The sequence below is a fragment of the Hippopotamus amphibius genome, chromosome 1 (genome assembly GCF_030028045.1).
Source record: "Hippopotamus amphibius kiboko isolate mHipAmp2 chromosome 1, mHipAmp2.hap2, whole genome shotgun sequence".
Taxonomy (NCBI): domain Eukaryota; kingdom Metazoa; phylum Chordata; class Mammalia; order Artiodactyla; family Hippopotamidae; genus Hippopotamus; species Hippopotamus amphibius.
The window spans coordinates 81,599,059-81,617,464 of NC_080186.1; the positions used below are offsets into that span (position 1 = coordinate 81,599,059).

The window sequence follows — 18,406 nt, forward strand, 5'->3', positions numbered from 1 at the left end:
AAATTATTTATTTGTTTATTTTGGCTGCATTGGGTCTTTGTTGCTGCGTGCAGGCTTTCTCTAGTTGTGGCGAGTGGGGGCTACTCTTCCTTGCAGTGCTTGGGCTTCTCATTGCAGTGGCTTCTCTTGTTGGGAATCGCGGACTCTAGGTGCGCAGGCTTCAGTAGTTGTAGTGGACGGGCTTCGCTGCTCCCAGGCATGTGGGATCTTTCCGGACCAGGGATTGTACCTGTGTCCCTTGCACTGGCAGGTGGATTCTTAACCACTGTGCCACCAGGGAAGTCCACCCTTATATTATAGTATTGAAGTGCCTTTTCCTCACAGTTGACTCTGACAATAATATATGGCAATATATATTCCTTTATTTAGAGCACGGCTCTTAAAATGTGATCCATGCGTCCTTTCAGGTGATCTGGTCTGCAAGGTCTAAACTATTTTCGTGATAATACTAAGGTGTTACTTGCTTTTCTGACTGTGTTGACATTTGTACTTGCACGGTGGCATAAAAATAGCGTTTGGTCAAACTGCTGTGTGCCTTAGCATGAAACAAGGCAGCAAACTATGCTAGTATTCTTTCTCAGCACACAGTAAAACAAACACACGTGCACGCATGCGCACAAAACCCAATTTCACTTAAGATCGTTCTTGATGACACGGTAGAAATGATTTTCACTAAATCTTAATTTTGAGTTTAGGTTTTTAATATGTGTGACAGAATAGGAAGTATATATATAAGGTATTTATGCCATTGTTTGAGTTGCTGGCTGAACTAGTAGCTTTTTCATGGAACACCAGTTTTTGCTTGAAACAGTGACTTGTTTGGGTATGTGTGACACTCATTTCACTTATATTTACTTTACTTACGATTTTTGGTTTTCTTGATTTGTTCATGTGTGTTGGAGCTGCCATCTTATGTCATTACTTAAATACAGTTTTGTTCTCACCAGCTTCTTTGTGCTCTTACTGTCAAATATATTACATTCCTATATGTTATAGGCCTAACAGTACAGTTATGTACATATTGTTTCATATGCTTGCTTTAGAGGAAATAAGTATTTATACTATGTTTTATATTTACTTAATTACCTTTTGCAGTGTTCTTTGTTTTTTAGTGTGTGTGTGTTTGAATTTCTACCTTAGTTTACTTAATTTCAACCCTAAAAACTTCCTTTATTTCTTGCAAGGTAGCTCTGCTAGCGACAGATTCTCAGTTTTTGTTTATCTGGGAGTATCTTTATTTCACCTTCCATTTTTGAAAGACAGTTTTGCTGGATATAAGATTCTTGATTGAGAGGTTTGTTTGTTTGTTTGTTTTTTTCTTTCAGTGCTTTGATTATGTCATTTCACTGCCTTCTGGCCTTCATTGTTTCTGATGAGATGTTAACCTCACTGGGGTTTCCTTGTATGTGATGAGTTATTTTTCTTTCTGCTTTCAAGATTTTCTCTTTGTCTTTCAGCATTTTTACTGTAGTATGTCTGGATGTATATCTCTTTGCATTTATTCTACTAGGAGTTTATTTAGCTTCTTGGTTATATAGATTAATGTTTTTTAGCAAATGTGAGATGCTATAAGCCATTAATTCCTTTGGATATTTTTAAAATGTAATGTATCTTTCAAACTGAAACTCTATACCCTTTAAACACTAACTTCCCATGCTCCCCTCCTCCAAGCTGCTGGCAGTCACCATTCTACTCTGTCAGTTTGACTATTCCAGTTATCTCATGTAAGTGGAATTATACAGTATGTCCTTTTTGTCTGGCTGATTTTGCTTTAGCATAATGTCTTCAAAGTTTATTCATGTTGTAGTTTGTGACAGAATTTCCCAGAATTTGTATACCCTTAGGTATTGAAAATAGGTATTCCCAGTTGGAAACAATTTTTTTGTTCCCTACTTGTTTTGTTTTTACTTAACTTTTATACTGTTTTTGAATTATCCTCTGTCTAGTTTTACATACTGTTGTATGTTTAATTAGTTAAAAAAAATCTTAATTGGGAAAGTGAAACCAAACAAATAGTGCTTTGTTATCTTTAAGAAAGCTGATGGTGGTATGCCATGCTGTTTATGCTATAACTGATATATAAGTTACAATGTAATTTTAGAGTATGTAATTTTTGGGTCTTATGCTTAAAAAAATGTAAGTGATCTTACAATTGGCTTTTCAGCTGAGTATGATTTTGTGAAATTGGTGGTTCTCTTCTTTTTTTTAAAAAAACTTTTAGTTTGCATATTTGAGGGACTGTGATCCAGTCTCATCAATAATTTCAGTAGTGATTCCTGTAGGGTGGTCGTGACTGCCTTTCCAATGAGGTGAATATACCCAACTACCCAGAGTCACTGGTTAGTGTGTTTTAACTGCATGTAGCATAATCTAAGTTTAAGTTGAAGTTAGTTGGTTTACAGTATTTCAAGTGTGCAGCAAAGTGATCAGTTATACATATACATGTATATGTATTCTTTTTTTTTTGCTTCTTTTTTTGGTTGCATAGCATGCAGGATCTTAGTTCCCCTACCAGGGATTGAAACCTGTGCCCCTTCCTCTGGGAATGGTGGAGTCTTAACCCCTGGACCATCAGGAAAGTCCCCATATATGTATTCTTTTTCAGATTCTTTTCTGTGATAGGTTATTACAAGGTAATATTTGTTTCTGGAGAGTTTTTATGATTTGAGGTACTTGTTAATATTTTCCCAAAATGTAAGATTTTTAATGAATAAAAAAATTTGATTAATACATGAAATACATGATTGGTATAAAATAAGCTCTATAAGTAAATCAGTATTATATATGGTTATTTATTTCCTAAACAGAGACTCTACAGGGGCAGGTAATTCACTGGTCCACAAGCGGTCTCCTTTACGTCGAAACCAAAAGACCCCAACATCCTTGACCAAGCTGTCTTTACAGGATGGACATAAAGTCAAAAAGCCAGCATGTAAATTTGAAGAGGGTCAGGATGTCCTAGCTAGATGGTCAGATGGCTTGTTTTATCTTGGAACTATCAAAAAGGCAAGTTTACCTTAATATATCTTTTGCTGTTTTTGCAGTAAACTTTAATAATCGTGAATTTAAATTTAACTTCGTTTTTGATTTTTAAAGAAATCACTGTAAGTTTTCCTCTGTATTTCAGATAAACATATTGAAGCAGAGCTGCTTCATCATATTTGAAGACAGTTCTAAATCCTGGGTTCTCTGGAAGGACATTCAAACAGGCAGGTGCTACTATTTCCCTTGGATGTGATTTACACTAAAATTTTATTTTCTTCAGCTTGTCATTTTCTGGTGTTGTCTGTTAGTACAGTCTATTAAGATAACTTAAAAAATCAGTGTATTTTCCAGAATCTTCAAGGAGTTCTAATCTGTTATAGACCATAAGAAGAACAAGAATTGCTCTGTTAGGGTAGAAGTAGACTAGAGGACAGATGTATCACTGATGCACATGTATAAATTATTGTGGGGACCCTTCTAAGAACTTTGAAGAAAAATTTTAGCTACTAATAGGATTAACACTTTGGACTTCACCTTTACTGTTACTTGCGTGTAGTAGTACAAAGTAATAATAGAGAGCTAATATTTATTGAGAACATAATATTTGCCAGATGTTTTGAGGAATTAGGACATATTAAATAACTGTAGAATACTAGAACTATTCATTGATAAGAGTAGTTTAAAATTACTGCTTAGTTATGGTTTTTTATGTTTAGGTGGGAAAACGAGTCTGTATTTGGGTACAAGTAAAAATGAATACAGGTATACTTTGGTTTGGTTATAGGTATGTTTCTTGTAATGCTTTCTATTTTTGCAAACTATAATTGCTGTATACCCTTCAAATGTAATAAATAAAGGTATTTTTCCAGGTATCTCTTTCATGGAAAGTGCTTTATTTGTGAAAAATTATGAATATTAAAAATTTGAGTACTTTCGCTGTACACTAAAGCCCCACTTTTGGTATCCTTTTAATGGGTTAATGGGCCTGCACTAAGATGTTTTTATATCTCCTCTTATAGAAAGGAGACAGATCCTTTAAAGTATTTATCAATTAGGTTTTTAATTTTAATCCCAAGTGTGACTTTTTGGTAGGTTACTGCTATTTCAATTTCTTGATTTCACTCTTAATTTTTTTAAAGAATAAAAAAAAATTTGGTAAAGGAATTGGAATGTTCTAGTTGCCATTTTTATACATGGTACTCAGGGATTAGGTGGAGAACTCAATAGCTGTTACTCTAGTAAAATGTCATTCTAGAGAAACTTTTTACAGTTTTTAGGACTGATCAGTTTAAAGGACTAAAGTTGTAAACTGTTTTGAATCTCAAATTGAGGAGTCAGAAAAGGAATAGGAGGAGGATAGGAGGTCTCCAACAGTAGTGATAATTAGCAGATCGTATTACCCTGCATACAGAATTATCCCTTTTTCTTAGTTTGTAAATACGAGTCTCTCTGGTGGAACTGAAGCATGTTATATTGCTTCTGTTCCCCTTCTATTAGCTCTGTTTCCCTTTCAGCTTTTCTACCTTTTTGAAGTTATATAGGTCTGTCTGTCTTTCTGCCTCCTTTTTCCCTCCCTCCCTTCCTTCCAGAAAGGAAGAAGAAAACCAGTTGTATATAGAGATAGAGAGTTGTCTTGAAAGTGAGGGGGTCTTGTCCTACACGTGGCATACCCAGTATATCAATTCAGTGGTCTGTGGTTGTTTTTTCCTCGCTGGCTCCTTTTACTATCCTTGTATATAGTATAACTAGGTAGGATAGCTCCCTTGGCCAGTTATCTCTTTGTAACACCCAGAAAGTAGCACACATGTAACTTGGAGTTGCTATAGAATGACTAAGTGAATCTGAAAATTGCAGTATGGCAGATGTCAGTGTGAAGTGTAGCTTTAGTAGTTTTCTTCCTGTAAGAATTCTGCTTATAGTAGTTATGTATCAGAATAACTTAATAAATTATAGTAATCTCACTCATCTAATAAGATTCTTTTAAAAAGTTTACATAAATAGGAAAAATGTATAGTCATATTAGTAGTCAGAGAAATGTGCATTACAATAGGGGGATAGTATGTTAAAACCATTAAATAATTTTAAAAGGATTTTTAATCTTAATACCTAATACTGTTATGGTTTCTGTGAAAATGATGCACTGCTGGTGGCAATGTAAATTTCTACTTTGGATATTTAATGGTTGCATTAAATGCATGAAAATGTTTTATATGCTTTCATCTATGCAGCAGACTCATTTGTAGCAGTTTATTCAAAAGAAATAGTTCGTAAGTAAAAAAATCTGGATGAAAAATATTTGCTGTAGCTTTATTTTAACAACAACAAAAATTTTTGGCATATCTAAGATTAAATGGCTTTATAGTCATTTGGGTTTAGAGTAAGGGCGACTATAGAAGGCCACTAAGCTGTACAGAAAGTTTTTGTAAACTTGATGATAAAAAAGACAGAATGGATTTCACAAGTAAAGGCAATCCTCTGCTTCCTTAGGATTGTTTCCTGAGGTGAACACATATTGTTTGTTGGATCAGCACTCTTTTCTGAGGAACTGCCTTCCCCCACACCAGTCCACATGGTTATAGTGGGGGTCAGATCAGGCACCTTCTGCAATCTGGGGGCTAATGGTCCTTTTCCAGGAAGTTGCAGATTTGGACTGAGAGGTTCTAGGCTCAGTCTGGTTGCTTTCCTAAGTGGAGCCATAAACTGAGAAACTATGGAAACTAAGCCACATCCAGCTAAGTGAACAAAGCCTGGGAGAGAGGAGAGGACAAGAGCCAAAAACAAAAAAGGAAAAATGCAAAAAATGAACAAGCAAAAAACTTGGTAACCTGCATATCTAAAAATAGAGTCATAATAAAGTAAATTTGGTTCTTTCCACTGGATAGGATATTATACTGCTATTAGAAGTTACACTTTTGAAAACTACACTGTGAAAAAATGCTTTTGATGGAAGAAACATTACATAGTGTTAATGAAAAGAAGCATTTCACAGTGTAGAGGATATAGACTCTGGTGTATCTGGGTTTGAATCCTAGCCTTGATACTCTGTGACTGAGGGTTCTTGGATTAGTTATTTTATCTTTCTGAGCCTCAGTTCTTGTCTCTATATAGGATATTTATCTAGTAAATTGTAGAATTAAACAAAATAATATGTATCAAGAGCCTAACACAATGCTGGCTCATAGCAGAAAGTTATAAATTTTTATTGTTAGTATGTGAATAAAGTGCATGTATTAGTATTTTAACTATGTATTTTGAAGTTGATGAGAAGATATTATTGGAAATAATTGTGTTAAAGTGATAAAATTATATTCTAAACAACTTTGCAGAATAAAATTGTTTTTAGAATAAAAATGTTTAAGGAAGAAATACCTTACCTATTCAGGTAAAAATATATATAATTAATAAATGTGGAACCCCTCACTTCTGTTGCAGTGGGATATTGTTTAGGGTACATTGTCTGACACCATATTTCCAGATTTCAAAAGCTGGAGATCAAATAATTAGTATTCAGCTTTTTTTACAAATTAGAAAGTAAAAACAAATGTTCTTAATCATGAGAGTGAGGAGTCACTGACGGATCTTCCTTGCTCCTTTTCTTTAGTCTCATGATGTTAGTCAGTGTAGGGTGAATGAGTACATGTACATGGGTAGGTGTCTATTCTGAAGAGTAGTTCTAGTGTTCACAAAACATCCCCTTTCTCTCGCCTCCCAGGAGAGTGCGAATATTGGAAGCAAATGGAAAGGGATCCTGCCTGAGAGCAGTTTAAATTATGTCCTCTGCCAAAAAGCAGATTAAATTATGAATGTGGATAGTAAGGATTCTTAAGTTAAAGGTGGAAAGAACACAGATAGGGAGTAGAGAGATAGCATTTTGTGTATAGTACTTTGCCTTGAGAAAATACCATTATGGTCTAGGGAACAGACATTGCCAATATGGGCTACTCACTGAATCAAAAAAGTAGTTTTGTTATATGAAACAATTCTTTACATATATTTTAAATATTTTAGGAGCCACTGGAAGTGGGGAGATGGTCTGTACAATATGTCAAGAAGAGTATTCAGAAGCTCCCAATGAAATGGTTATATGTGATAAGTGTGGCCAAGGTAAACATTGATTTCTTTTAATCTTGTGGAAAAATTTTATTACATACTTAATGCCCCTGTTGGAGATTAATGATTAAAAGTTCTTTGCATTGGTAATTTGAAGCTGTTACCATAAGTTTAGTCATCAATTGTAAATATATTAATCTAGGAAAAGAGAATACTAAAATGCCTTATTTAAATTGTGTTGCAGTATTTATTAATAAAATAGAATTTGCTTTATGCTTTTTTTGATATTAAGGATATCATCAGTTGTGTCACACACCTCATATTGATTCCAGTGTGATTGATTCAGATGAAAAATGGCTCTGTCGACAGTGTGTTTTTGCAACAACAACAAAGGTATCTTTTAAGTGTTTTGGGCTAATGCCCTAAATGGAATTTGTAAGGCACTATCAACATAATGATTGTGTACGTTGAAAGTTAATTTGAATGAAATGAGCAATCAGTGCTGGGTAGAAAGAGGTACTGCTTATCGTTTGACTAATGATGCTTAGGTGACTTGCAGCTCTTCTTGCACTTATTTTCTTATAGTGGTCTTGGAATTGGGGCAGTAATTTAAAAGAAAAGACAACAAAATAAATAAAGATATTATTGGTCAAACAGTTTGTGATATGGTAAGAAATTTAGAATGGAAGTTTCTTCAGAAGTTTCAGAAGCATTTTAAAATTATGGAATTGTATTTAAAATTTTATCCTTCACTCTTTGAAATAACTTTTTCCCTCTAATATAGAGGGGTGGTGCGCTTAAGAAAGGACCAAATGCCAAAGCATTGCAAGTCATGAAGCAGACATTACCCTATAGTGTGGCAGACCTTGAATGGGATGCAGGTCATAAAACCAATGTCCAGCAATGTTACTGCTATTGTGGAGGCCCTGGAGAGTAAGTAAATACAGTTATTCAATGCCATTAATTTTAATTTTAATTTTTTTTTTAATTTTTAAATTTTATTTCTCTTTGGGCACTTGGTGTCTTTGTTGCTGCGTGGGCTTTCTCTAGTTGCAGCAAGTGGGGGCTACTCTTCGTTGCAGTGCGCAGACTTCTCATTGCTGTGGCTTCTCTTGTGGAGCACGGGATGTAGGGGCGTGGGCTTTAGTTGCTTTGAGGCATGTGGAATCTTCCCAGACCAGGGATCGAACCCATGTCCCCTGTGTTGGCAGGTGGATTCTCAGCCACTGCACCACTAGGAAAGTCCAATGCCCTTAATTTTTAATTGCTTATGTTGTCGTATACTTTTTTCTGTTATTGATTGGTATGGGAGTGATAGTGAATTATAGATGCGTGAAAGTACCAATAAAGAGAATTGGGAGGGGATTAGAGACTGCAGTTTTATTCATCTTTATCATTAAATGTTTGCTAAATGAGTGAGAGTTCTAACTAAAAATGTTTAGAAATTTACCTTTAGCTTCTAATTACTGGTTCTAGTTCTGGTCTTTGGAACTAAACACATGCATCTTATCTTTCTTAGGAAGTAGCTCTTAAAATATTTCAATCCAGTAATCATATTTCTCACTGCCATGACTCACATACCAAGTGTTCTCTTTTCCAGGCTAAAATCTCCATTCCCATCAAACATTCTTTATGACATGTTTTCCAAACTGTGTCTTTGTTGCTCTTCAGTTTTTGAAAGTATACTCTTGAAACATGGTGCCAGGATCACAAAATGCATTGTTTCCAGGAATAGTCTGACAGTATAATGGGCTATTAGAGTTCTAGCTATTATGCTTCTGTTGTTGCAAGGAAAGATTGTATTATCTCTCTTTGGTCATCCCATCATATTCTTTTGGCTCATCTTGGGTTTGTAGGTGGTCAGCTAAAACTAAAACTTTTAGTTCTTTTTTTCATACAAGCTGATATCAAACCAAATTGTGCATCATGTATTTGTACTACATTTTAAAAAATGTTAGTGAACAACTTTACATTTAACTCTACTTAAATTGTAACTATTGGTTCCTTAAATCTTATCAGACTCCGTGTTTCTCTTAAGACAAGAGTGCTCTCTAGAAGAATGCTGGGACATGTAAGGTGTTCAGTGATGAAAACATGAATAAATGAATATATAAATGAATGAATTTTTGGTTCTTCATTCTACCTTGTCTTTTGTCTTATGGAATTTTTATTTGTGGTTTAACATTTTTATAACATTTCTCAGTTTTTGGTTGCCTGTAGATTTAAGAAGCATTCTGTCTGGTTTCTTTAAATCATTTATAAAAGAGATACAGTGAACCTAGGGATTGATCTTTCTCCTTTAATCATTTATACCTAGCATTTTAGTTTATAGACATTATTTTATGAAGCAGATTGTTCATTGTTCTTTAAGTACCATGACTATGTAAACTATGTTTGATATTGCTAACATTTTAACATCTAACAGTGTACCTAGAACATAGTATCCATTAGTCTTTGGATGAATGAGTGACCTTACTAGTAGTCATCTTGCCTTTGCCTGTGTATGGCTTAAAATTAATGTGGGGCTCACTTATTGAGCAGAAGAATTATTCGAAGAAAAGGCATTATTTGGGTGGCAAAAAAGGCTATTAATATATAAAAACCATGTAGTAACTAAAAAGAGAGGATATCTTTAGCCTAAGATTCAGCTTTAGCTTCTTCAGCTATCTGAAGGAGAACAAAATCTGTCACAAAGGCTTTATACCTGGTGGAGTCTTAGATTAGATTTGTGATTATGTTAACCAAATTTATTAAATTGCCATACTCCTTTTCATTATAATGAACAAGAATAATGGGAACACAGCGAAGGCATAAAGTTGCCTATGGCCATTTGGTATATGGGATAAATAGCTCCACATATCAGTGACCTCTGTGACTGTTGATGTGAAAAAAATCCCAGGCTTGACAAAGATCCTTTACTAATTTAGGACCCAAGCATTTGCTGACTAGAAATAGTAGGTGTAGCTTTCAAGAGCTTACAAATTCTCATGGGTAAGAGAGAGGAGGGATGAAATGATCATTAATAACCTTTTTGGGAAGAAAAAAATTTAACACTAAACATACCAGAAATGTGATACGGTAATCAGAACTATATTCTGCAAGTCACTTTTGTCTTTGGGTTTTTTGTTTTTAAACCTTTACCTCATGAAAGGTAATAGTTTTAATTTTAAATTTTTTCTTATAGCTGGTATTTAAAGATGCTGCAGTGCTGCAAATGTAAACAGTGGTTTCATGAAGCTTGTGTGCAATGCCTTCAAAAGCCAATGCTATTTGGAGACAGGTGAGAGAAGAGCATTTGAGCTTTACTGACAGTTTTTTGTTTTTTTTTAGTTTTTTAAAATTGTGGTTATGTTTGCATTTTCACATTTCTAAAAGTAGTTTTAATAGTGATTTGTAAAAGTTTCACCTCAGAGGGAAAGTATTGTTTAATATACTTAAATTATATATAATTTTAAAAAACACATATTTTTTGTGCTTTTGGATATTATTGCAGAAAGCTTTTAAGTATTTGACCAGTGATTATATTTGCACCTATTGCCCCACAATACTCTAAACTATTCTCATTGGTACCTTCTTTTAAAGAACCTCAAAGGGATCCTGTGACAAAATTGGAAAAGGCTACAGAAAGTTGATGCACACAATTTATATCTTAAATCTAAAGAATGTCTAAAGGCAGGCCTAATGTCTTTTTGGATTAAGAGAATGTGAAATAGCAGAGAGAGCTCTAGGAAGAAAAATTATAGATAGATCACTGAAAGTAACATCAAAAACCCTGGGTTTAAATCTTAGCTTTATGTGATTTATAATCTTTCTGACCTTAGGAAGTTCAGCTTGTCTCCTGGGCTTATTTTACTAGATTGTTTTGAGCACTGAAAAGTAATAATGGGAGCAGCTGTCACAATTCCCTGTACACAGAAGCCATTAGTAAACTGTGCCTGTGCATGAATCTGTATGTGAACTCTGGAGGTTTCTAATGGTTAAAAAAAAATTGCCCCTTTCCCCCACATAAACAAACTATTTTATTATTTGTCATTACTGGGAAAGAAATTCTTTAAATCACAGTGTCATTCAAATTATATTTTGCTTTGTGTATCAGTCCTTATGTCAGTTGTAGGATATGCACTTGCTGAATATTAATTTTAATTGTTAAATACTTTATATGTATTCTTGATTACTCAGTATATAACTTTTCTTTTTTCCTTAGGTTTTATACGTTTATTTGCTCTGTCTGCAGTTCTGGACCAGAATACCTCAAACGTCTACCATTACAATGGTAAGTATGGACGTTTCTGTTAAGGAGCAAAAAAGAGCCATGTTTTTAAATCTACAGGGTGAAACTCTATATACATTTACTTAGCTTAAATAAAAATTTGTTCTTCTTTATGCTTGGCTTTATTTTCCTGTATTTATCCTCAAGCCTGATGTCATCTTCCCCAAAGATCGTCTAGTTTTATTGCTAAAGTAATAAGGCCATTCAGTTTCTAATGGCATAAAAAGTAACTTTCAGTATCTTTTAGATCTTCAAAATTCTTATTGATGTTTCTGCTTTTGGGGGGCCTTCAGAATAGCATAGAGTAGAACAGAGAGAGGTCTTATAACAAATATGCCAATTTCTGCCTCAGTTAAGTAATCCTTGGGCATGGAAAGTACAATGAATTTTGAAGATTTACTGAAAATATTTATAGTAAGTACTTAGAAATTTTTGCTAGATGTTTTACATATTTTAGGAAAAGATAAGATTTAATTCATGAATCAGATAAAAAAATCTGTCAAAGTGTGATCCATTCTGTTAAAGTGTGATCCATTTTGTAGCTTATGGAGTAGTGAAAACATGAAATTTTAGATCATAAGTCATTTTTTCTTAACGGCAGGTCCACTGTGAATGTATTTCAAGAAATCAAATATCTTTTAATTTTTAGTTACTGTTCAGAGTAAATTAAATGTTTAGTTAGTGTTTTTTCATTTATTTTCATATGTAATGATTTGTTGTGAATATGACTTATGATATTAATCCTCTGTTCACCTAAATACTTTACTTTGGATTTTTTTAATTGCTGGTTTTGTAAAAAATATTGTGTGATTTTTAAACAATAACCAAAAACACTGTTTTCATATATTTTGATTATTTTTGGATTCCAGGGTAGATATAGCACACCTATGCCTTTACAACCTAAGTGTTATTCACAAGAAGAAATACTTTGATTCTGAACTTGAGCTTATGACATACATTAATGAAAATTGGGATAGATTGCACCCTGGAGAGGTAGGTGGTCTTAGAGCTAATTTCATTAGCTACTTAATATCTTTTTTGTTTTGTTTTATTTTGTTAAAAGCAACTAAGATACATATGTAAGCCATACATCTAAAGTAGCATTTTATTTTTAGTTAGGGAGAAATCACTTTGGTGAGGCTACCAGGATCAGCCCTCATTCTCCTGTGTGTTGCTTGTTGACTTGAGAAAAAATGTAGGAGGAAGTTAATTACTTGATTCTTCCATTTTCAGAAGTGAAAATCACTGTAGTTAACGATAGAAGGGAGGGAGAAATCCTTATTATTGGGAATCTTACTTAATCCTCCTTTTCTTCTAAGTTTACTATAAACTTAGAGATATAACCATCACTCTTTTTTCCTCTCTTGTTGGTACTCCCTTACATGTCTTTGACCTCCAGGAAAAGTGGGACCCAGTAATAGAGTTAGAATAGTAAGTTAGAGAGTGAAACTACCAGAGTTGGAGATTATCCCCCTCATTCTGACATCTCATTTTGCTTTTCATTTGCAAAATGTAACCACTCATGCTGGTTTACAAACAGTCTTTTTTTAAAAAGGCAGTATAAAAGTTAGTGCATGTTCATTGAAGATTTTGAAACTACAGAATAGCACAAAGGAGAAAGTACCTAAAGTAACTTTAGTATTTACTTTGTTTTTAGCATTTATTTAGAATTATTAAAATACAAATATTAAATATTAAAATGCAGACATTAAATTTTTTGTTTTATAATATGTGGAATTAGGTGTGTGAATTTTAGTCATGCGTGTTTTTTTTTTAAACAAGAGACTTTTTTTTTTAATTTATTTATTGGCTGCGTTGGGTCTTCGTTGCTGCATATGGGCTTTCTCTAGTTGCTATGAGTGGGGGCTACTCTTCATTGTGGTGCACAGGCACCTCATTGTAGTGGCTTCTCTTGTTGTGGAGCACTGGCCCTAGGTGCGTGGGCTTCAATAGTTGTGGCACATGGGCTCAGTAGTTGTGGCTCATGGGCTCTAGAGCACAGGCTCAATAGTTGTGGTGCACGGGCTTAGTTGCTCTGTGGCATGTGGAATCTTCCCAGGGCAGGGCTTGAACCTGTGTCCCCTGCATTGGCAGGTGGATTCTTTACCACTGCGCCACCTAGGAAGTCCTGCATTACTTTTTAAGATAAAAACTAAACTGATTTGAAATTTAGGAAGAATTTCTGCATTTTTAACTTAGATATGCTGCAGTTTATAAGGTTCACATCAAATAAGATATCAGGTTTTTTTTTGTTGTTCTGGGGTTTTATGGGGCATCAGGGACACATAATACATATTAATTTAAAAGTTAGTGGTTAGATCAGTTGCATAAAATAAACATCTGTGGGATACTTAGATTTTAAAATCAAAGATTAAAATCAGAAATTGGAATATAATACTCTCATTAAGTTTTCTGTTAAAAGCTTCTTTTTTCAGATGACTTTTGAGAGAAAGTAAGTGTCTTGTAAATTTGATAAATTTTAATAAACTGATTAGTAATGGGAGAAAAAAGTGTGTAAGGCGCTATTAAGTATAGTGTTCTTTATAGTCATCTTAATATTTAATGTTCTAATATGTTAACTTGAAATGCTTTCTAGCTTTGGTTCTTTCAGCACTTCATATACAAATACATCTATATTCTTTTTAATATACTTTATGTTTTACATGAATAAATTCTGTGTTCGTTATTTCATGTAAATAGTGGACATGCATATAAAAACTCAAGTTGTGGTACTTCCCTGGCGGTCCAGTGGTTAAGACTTCACCTACCCATGCAGGGAGTGCAGGTTCAATCCCTGGTCAGAGCTAAGATCCCACATGCCTTGTGGCCAAAAAAACCAAAACATAAAAAGTAGAAGCAATATTGTAACAAATTCAGTAAAGACTTTAAAAAAATGGTCCACATCAAAAAAACAAAAACAACTCAAGTTATTTTATTTATTTCAAATGCTATCATTTTTTATTAAAATAAAAATGTAATTTAGATTCTATTGAAGATGTTGAAAATAGAAAATAATAAAAACAATAAGTAGTCTGTTTTTAAAGAAGTGAGTTCAATTTATGAATTTCAGGTATCTCAGTTCCAGTTGAACTTCTGATACATATCAGAAAAAGTTTATTTCAGTAATAGGTATATGTTTTATTTTCTGTAATCTATGAGATAATGTCTTACACATAAGAAATTGCAATTTCTTACTCTTTGCCAAAATGGAAAAATGTATCTTTATTTAAAAATTAAGAAAAACATGATTACAATCTAACTTTACACAGTAAAGTTTTACTTTTCTGAGGAGTGTTTCCATTTTTGGGGGACATCAAATTTATTATTAGAGCAAGTGACTTTCTAGTTACTTCTCATTGCTCTTTCTCTGCATTAAAAAAAGAAAATAGACAGCTTAGGTTAATCATCCCATCCTCAGACTACTTATTTACAATTGGAAGTTCAGGTTTTAATTCTCTGTATTAATATTTTACATCTTAATACTGTAACTGGTTTTTGTTTTTTTAATATTTATTTGTGCTGGGTCTTACTTGTGGTGGGCGGGCTTCTCAGTTGTGGCACGTGGACTCCTTAATTGCGGCATATGAACTCTTTGTTGCGGCATACATGTGGATCTACTTCCCTGCCCAGGGATTGAACACAGGCCCTCTGCATTGGGAGCGTGGAGTCTTAAACACTGTGCAACCCGGAAAGTACCTTGTAATTGGCTTTTAGAGTGGGATTTTAATGATAAAGAGACCATAAAATTTATCAGTAATATTTATTCAGTGTTTTCATTTAGTTTACTTTTAAATGTTTGTGGTAATAGAAACAAAGATAATACAAATAATGTATTATCCAAAATTATTAAAATAGAAAATCTTTGGTTAACTGAAATTGAATTGCAAATTGAGTTTTGTCACTAACTCAAAATTAGGTTAATAAAATTTTCTTTTTGTTTATATTTGTATTCAAAGTCTTTAATGAAATAACATTAATTACAGTTATCCCTTGGTATCCGTGGGGAACTGGTTTCAGTACCCCCTTCAAATACCAAAATCTGGAGGATGCTCAAGTCCCTTATATAAAATGATGTAGTACAGTCGCCTCTTTGTATCTGATTTTCTGCAGTTGAAACCCAGGGTTACTGAAGGCCAACTGTACTTTCAAAACATGAGAATTACCATATGCTAAGTATATTACAGGCATACCTCAAAGATATTGTGGTTTCAGTTCCAGGCTGCTGCAATAAAGCGAATCACGAATTTTTTGGTTTCCCAGTGCATATAAAAGTTATACTTGCACTACACTGTTGTGTGCATTAGCATTATGTCTAAAGAAAAAGTAATTTAAAAATAATGCTGTTCGGATCCACAGCTGAACAGAGGGTCTGGGAGCGGGAGCGTGGGAACCGGAGAGCTGGTTCAGGGTGAGAAACATTGTTGCCAGTAAGGTGACGGACTGAGAGGACAGGAGGGAAGAGGTCAGAGGCGAGGAGTGCCCGCCCCTGAGAGCTGCCCGGCCATGATGGTGGCTGGAAGCTGCAGGCTCACAGGCCAGGGGGAGGAGCCGCGGCCATAGCCTCTCTCTCTCTTTCGGTGCCTCTGCAACAGGCAGTGGAGAGACGCCCTTTGGGCCACCTAAGGCGCTCAGGGATAACAAGTACCCTCAGGCACTCGGGCGGGGCTGGATTAAAACCCCTTGGAACACCAGCAGCAGGGAGGCTGCAGAGAACAAAAAAAAAAAAACCCGAGAGAGGCCCAACTCTGAGACTTTCTGTTTACACCTGAGCCACCGGTGTCCCTCTGCAACAGGCACCTCCAAGCCCGACTGAAACAACAGTAGGCCACTGCTCACTCACTCCCAGGGGAAGGAGCCACTATTGTACCCTCTCCTTCCCCACACACCGAGGCTTACAGACAAACAATAAAGGAAGCTCTGCTGGCCACAGAACAATGCAGAAAAACCCAAGCTGAGTAGAAGGACACTTATAGCTGAGACTCTGAGGAAACAGAAATACTAACATTAGTCTGAGGCTTGGACAGTCTTCTATAAACACCTCTATCGCCAGGACAAGCAACCCCAAAAGTCTGGACAACCATGAGGAAACAACGGAACACCATGCAGGCAAAGGAGCAGGAAAAAAACCCACAAGACCAAATAAATGAGGAGGAAATAGGAAAAATGCCTGAAAAAGAATTCAGAGTGATGATAGTAAAAATGATACAAAATCTCTATAACAAAATAGAGAAAGTACAAGAAACAGTTCATAAGAACTCAGAAAAACAAACAGCAATGGATAACAAAATAACTGAAATTAAAAACACCCTAGATGCTATAACCAGCAGAATGACTGAGGCAGAAGAACGAATAAGTGAGTTGGAAGATAGAATGGGGGAAGTAACTGTCACAGAGCAGGAAAAAGAAAAAAGAATAAAAAGATTAGAAGACAGTCTCAGAGACCTCAGTGATAACATTAAGCGTACCAACATTCGAATTACAGGCATCCCAGAAGAAGAAGAAAAAAAGAAAGGGCCTGAGAAAATATTTGAAGAGGTTGTAGTGGAAAACTTCCCCAACGTGGGAAAGGAAATAAGTAACCAAGTCCAAGAAGCGCAGAGAGTCCCATACAGAATAAACCCAAGGAGAAATACACCAAGGCACATATTAATCAAACGAACGACAATTAAACACAAAGAAAAAATATTAAAAGCAGCAAGAGAAAAGCAACAGACAACATATAAGGGAAAACCCATCAGGATAACAGCTGACCTCTCTACAGAAACTCTGCAGGCCAGAAGGGAATGGCAGGATATACTGAAAGTCCTGAAAGAGAGAAACCTACAGCCAAGAATACTCTACCCAGCAAGAATCTCATTCGGATTCGATGGAGAAATCAAAAGCTTTCCAGACAAGCAAAAGTTAGAATTCAGCACCACCAAACCAGCCTTACAACAAGTGCTAAAGGAACTTCTCTAAGTAGGAAACACAAGAAAAGGAAAACACCTACAAATACAAACCCAAAACAATTCAGAAAATGGTAATTGGAACACACATGTCAATAATCACCTTAAATGTAAATGGATTAAATGCTCCAACCAAAAGACACAGACTGGCTGAATGGTTACAAAAACAAGACCCTTGTATATGCTGCCTACAAGAAACTCACTTCAGACCAAGGGATACATATAGACTGAAAGTAAAGGGATGGAAAAAGATATTCCATGCAAATGGAAGTCAAAAGAAAGCTGGAGTAGCAATACTCAGATCAGACAAATCAGACTTGAAAGTAAAGACTGTTACAAGAGACAAGGAAGGACACTACCTAATGATCAAGGGATCCATTCAAGAAGAACATATCACAATGGTAAATATCTATGCCCCCCAACATAGGAGCACCTCAATACATAAGGCAAATGCTAACAGCTATAAAAGGGGACATCGACAGTAACACCATAATAGTGGGAGACTTGAACACCCCACTAACATCAATGGACAGATCATCCAAACAGAAAATAAATAAAGACACACAAGCTTTACATGACACATTAGACCATCTCCACTTAATTGATATTTATAGGATATTCAATCCAAAAACGACAGACTGCACTTTCTTCTCAAGTGCACGCGGAACATTTTCCAGGATAGATCACATCTTGGGTCACAAATCAAACCTCAGCAAATTCAAGAAAATTGAAATCATATCAAGCATCTTCTCAGACCACAACGCCATGAGACTAGATATCAATTACAGGAAAAAAACTGCAAAAAATACAAACACATGGAGGCTAAACAATTCACTCTTAAACAACCAAGAAATCACTAAAGAAATCAAAGAGGAAATCAAGAAATATCTAGAAACAAACGACAATGAAAACACAACAACCCAAAACCTATGGGACGCAGCAAAAGCAGTTCTAAGGGGGAAGTTTATAGCAATACAGTCCTACCTGAAGAAACAAGAAAATGATCGAATAAACAACCTAACCTTACACCTCAAACAACTAGAGAAAGAAGAACAAAGAAACCCCAAAGTGAGCAGAAGGAAAGAAATCATAAAGATCAGAGCAGAAATAAATGAAAAAGAAAGGAAGGAAGCCATAGCAAAAATAAATAAAACTA

General features: G+C 35.0%; 1 protein-coding gene across 4 annotated transcripts in view; it reads left to right on the forward strand.

The window, feature by feature from the left end:
- Positions 1-18,406, forward strand: part of MTF2 (metal response element binding transcription factor 2) — a 72,278-nt gene that overhangs the window by 37,607 nt on the left and 16,265 nt on the right. For 2 of the 4 annotated variants that reach the window (XM_057717638.1, XM_057717649.1), the window contains exons 2-9: positions 2,808-3,006; positions 3,128-3,209; positions 6,994-7,089; positions 7,328-7,428; positions 7,820-7,968; positions 10,220-10,315; positions 11,240-11,308; positions 12,175-12,298. In XM_057717638.1, the coding sequence (XP_057573621.1) occupies positions 2,808-3,006; positions 3,128-3,209; positions 6,994-7,089; positions 7,328-7,428; positions 7,820-7,968; positions 10,220-10,315; positions 11,240-11,308; positions 12,175-12,298 (916 nt within the window). Of the gene's footprint in view, positions 1-2,807; positions 3,007-3,127; positions 3,214-6,993; positions 7,090-7,327; positions 7,429-7,819; positions 7,969-10,219; positions 10,316-11,239; positions 11,309-12,174; positions 12,299-18,406 lie in introns of those variants that run through there. The other 2 variants (XM_057717642.1, XM_057717647.1) reach the window with 2 other exon arrangements.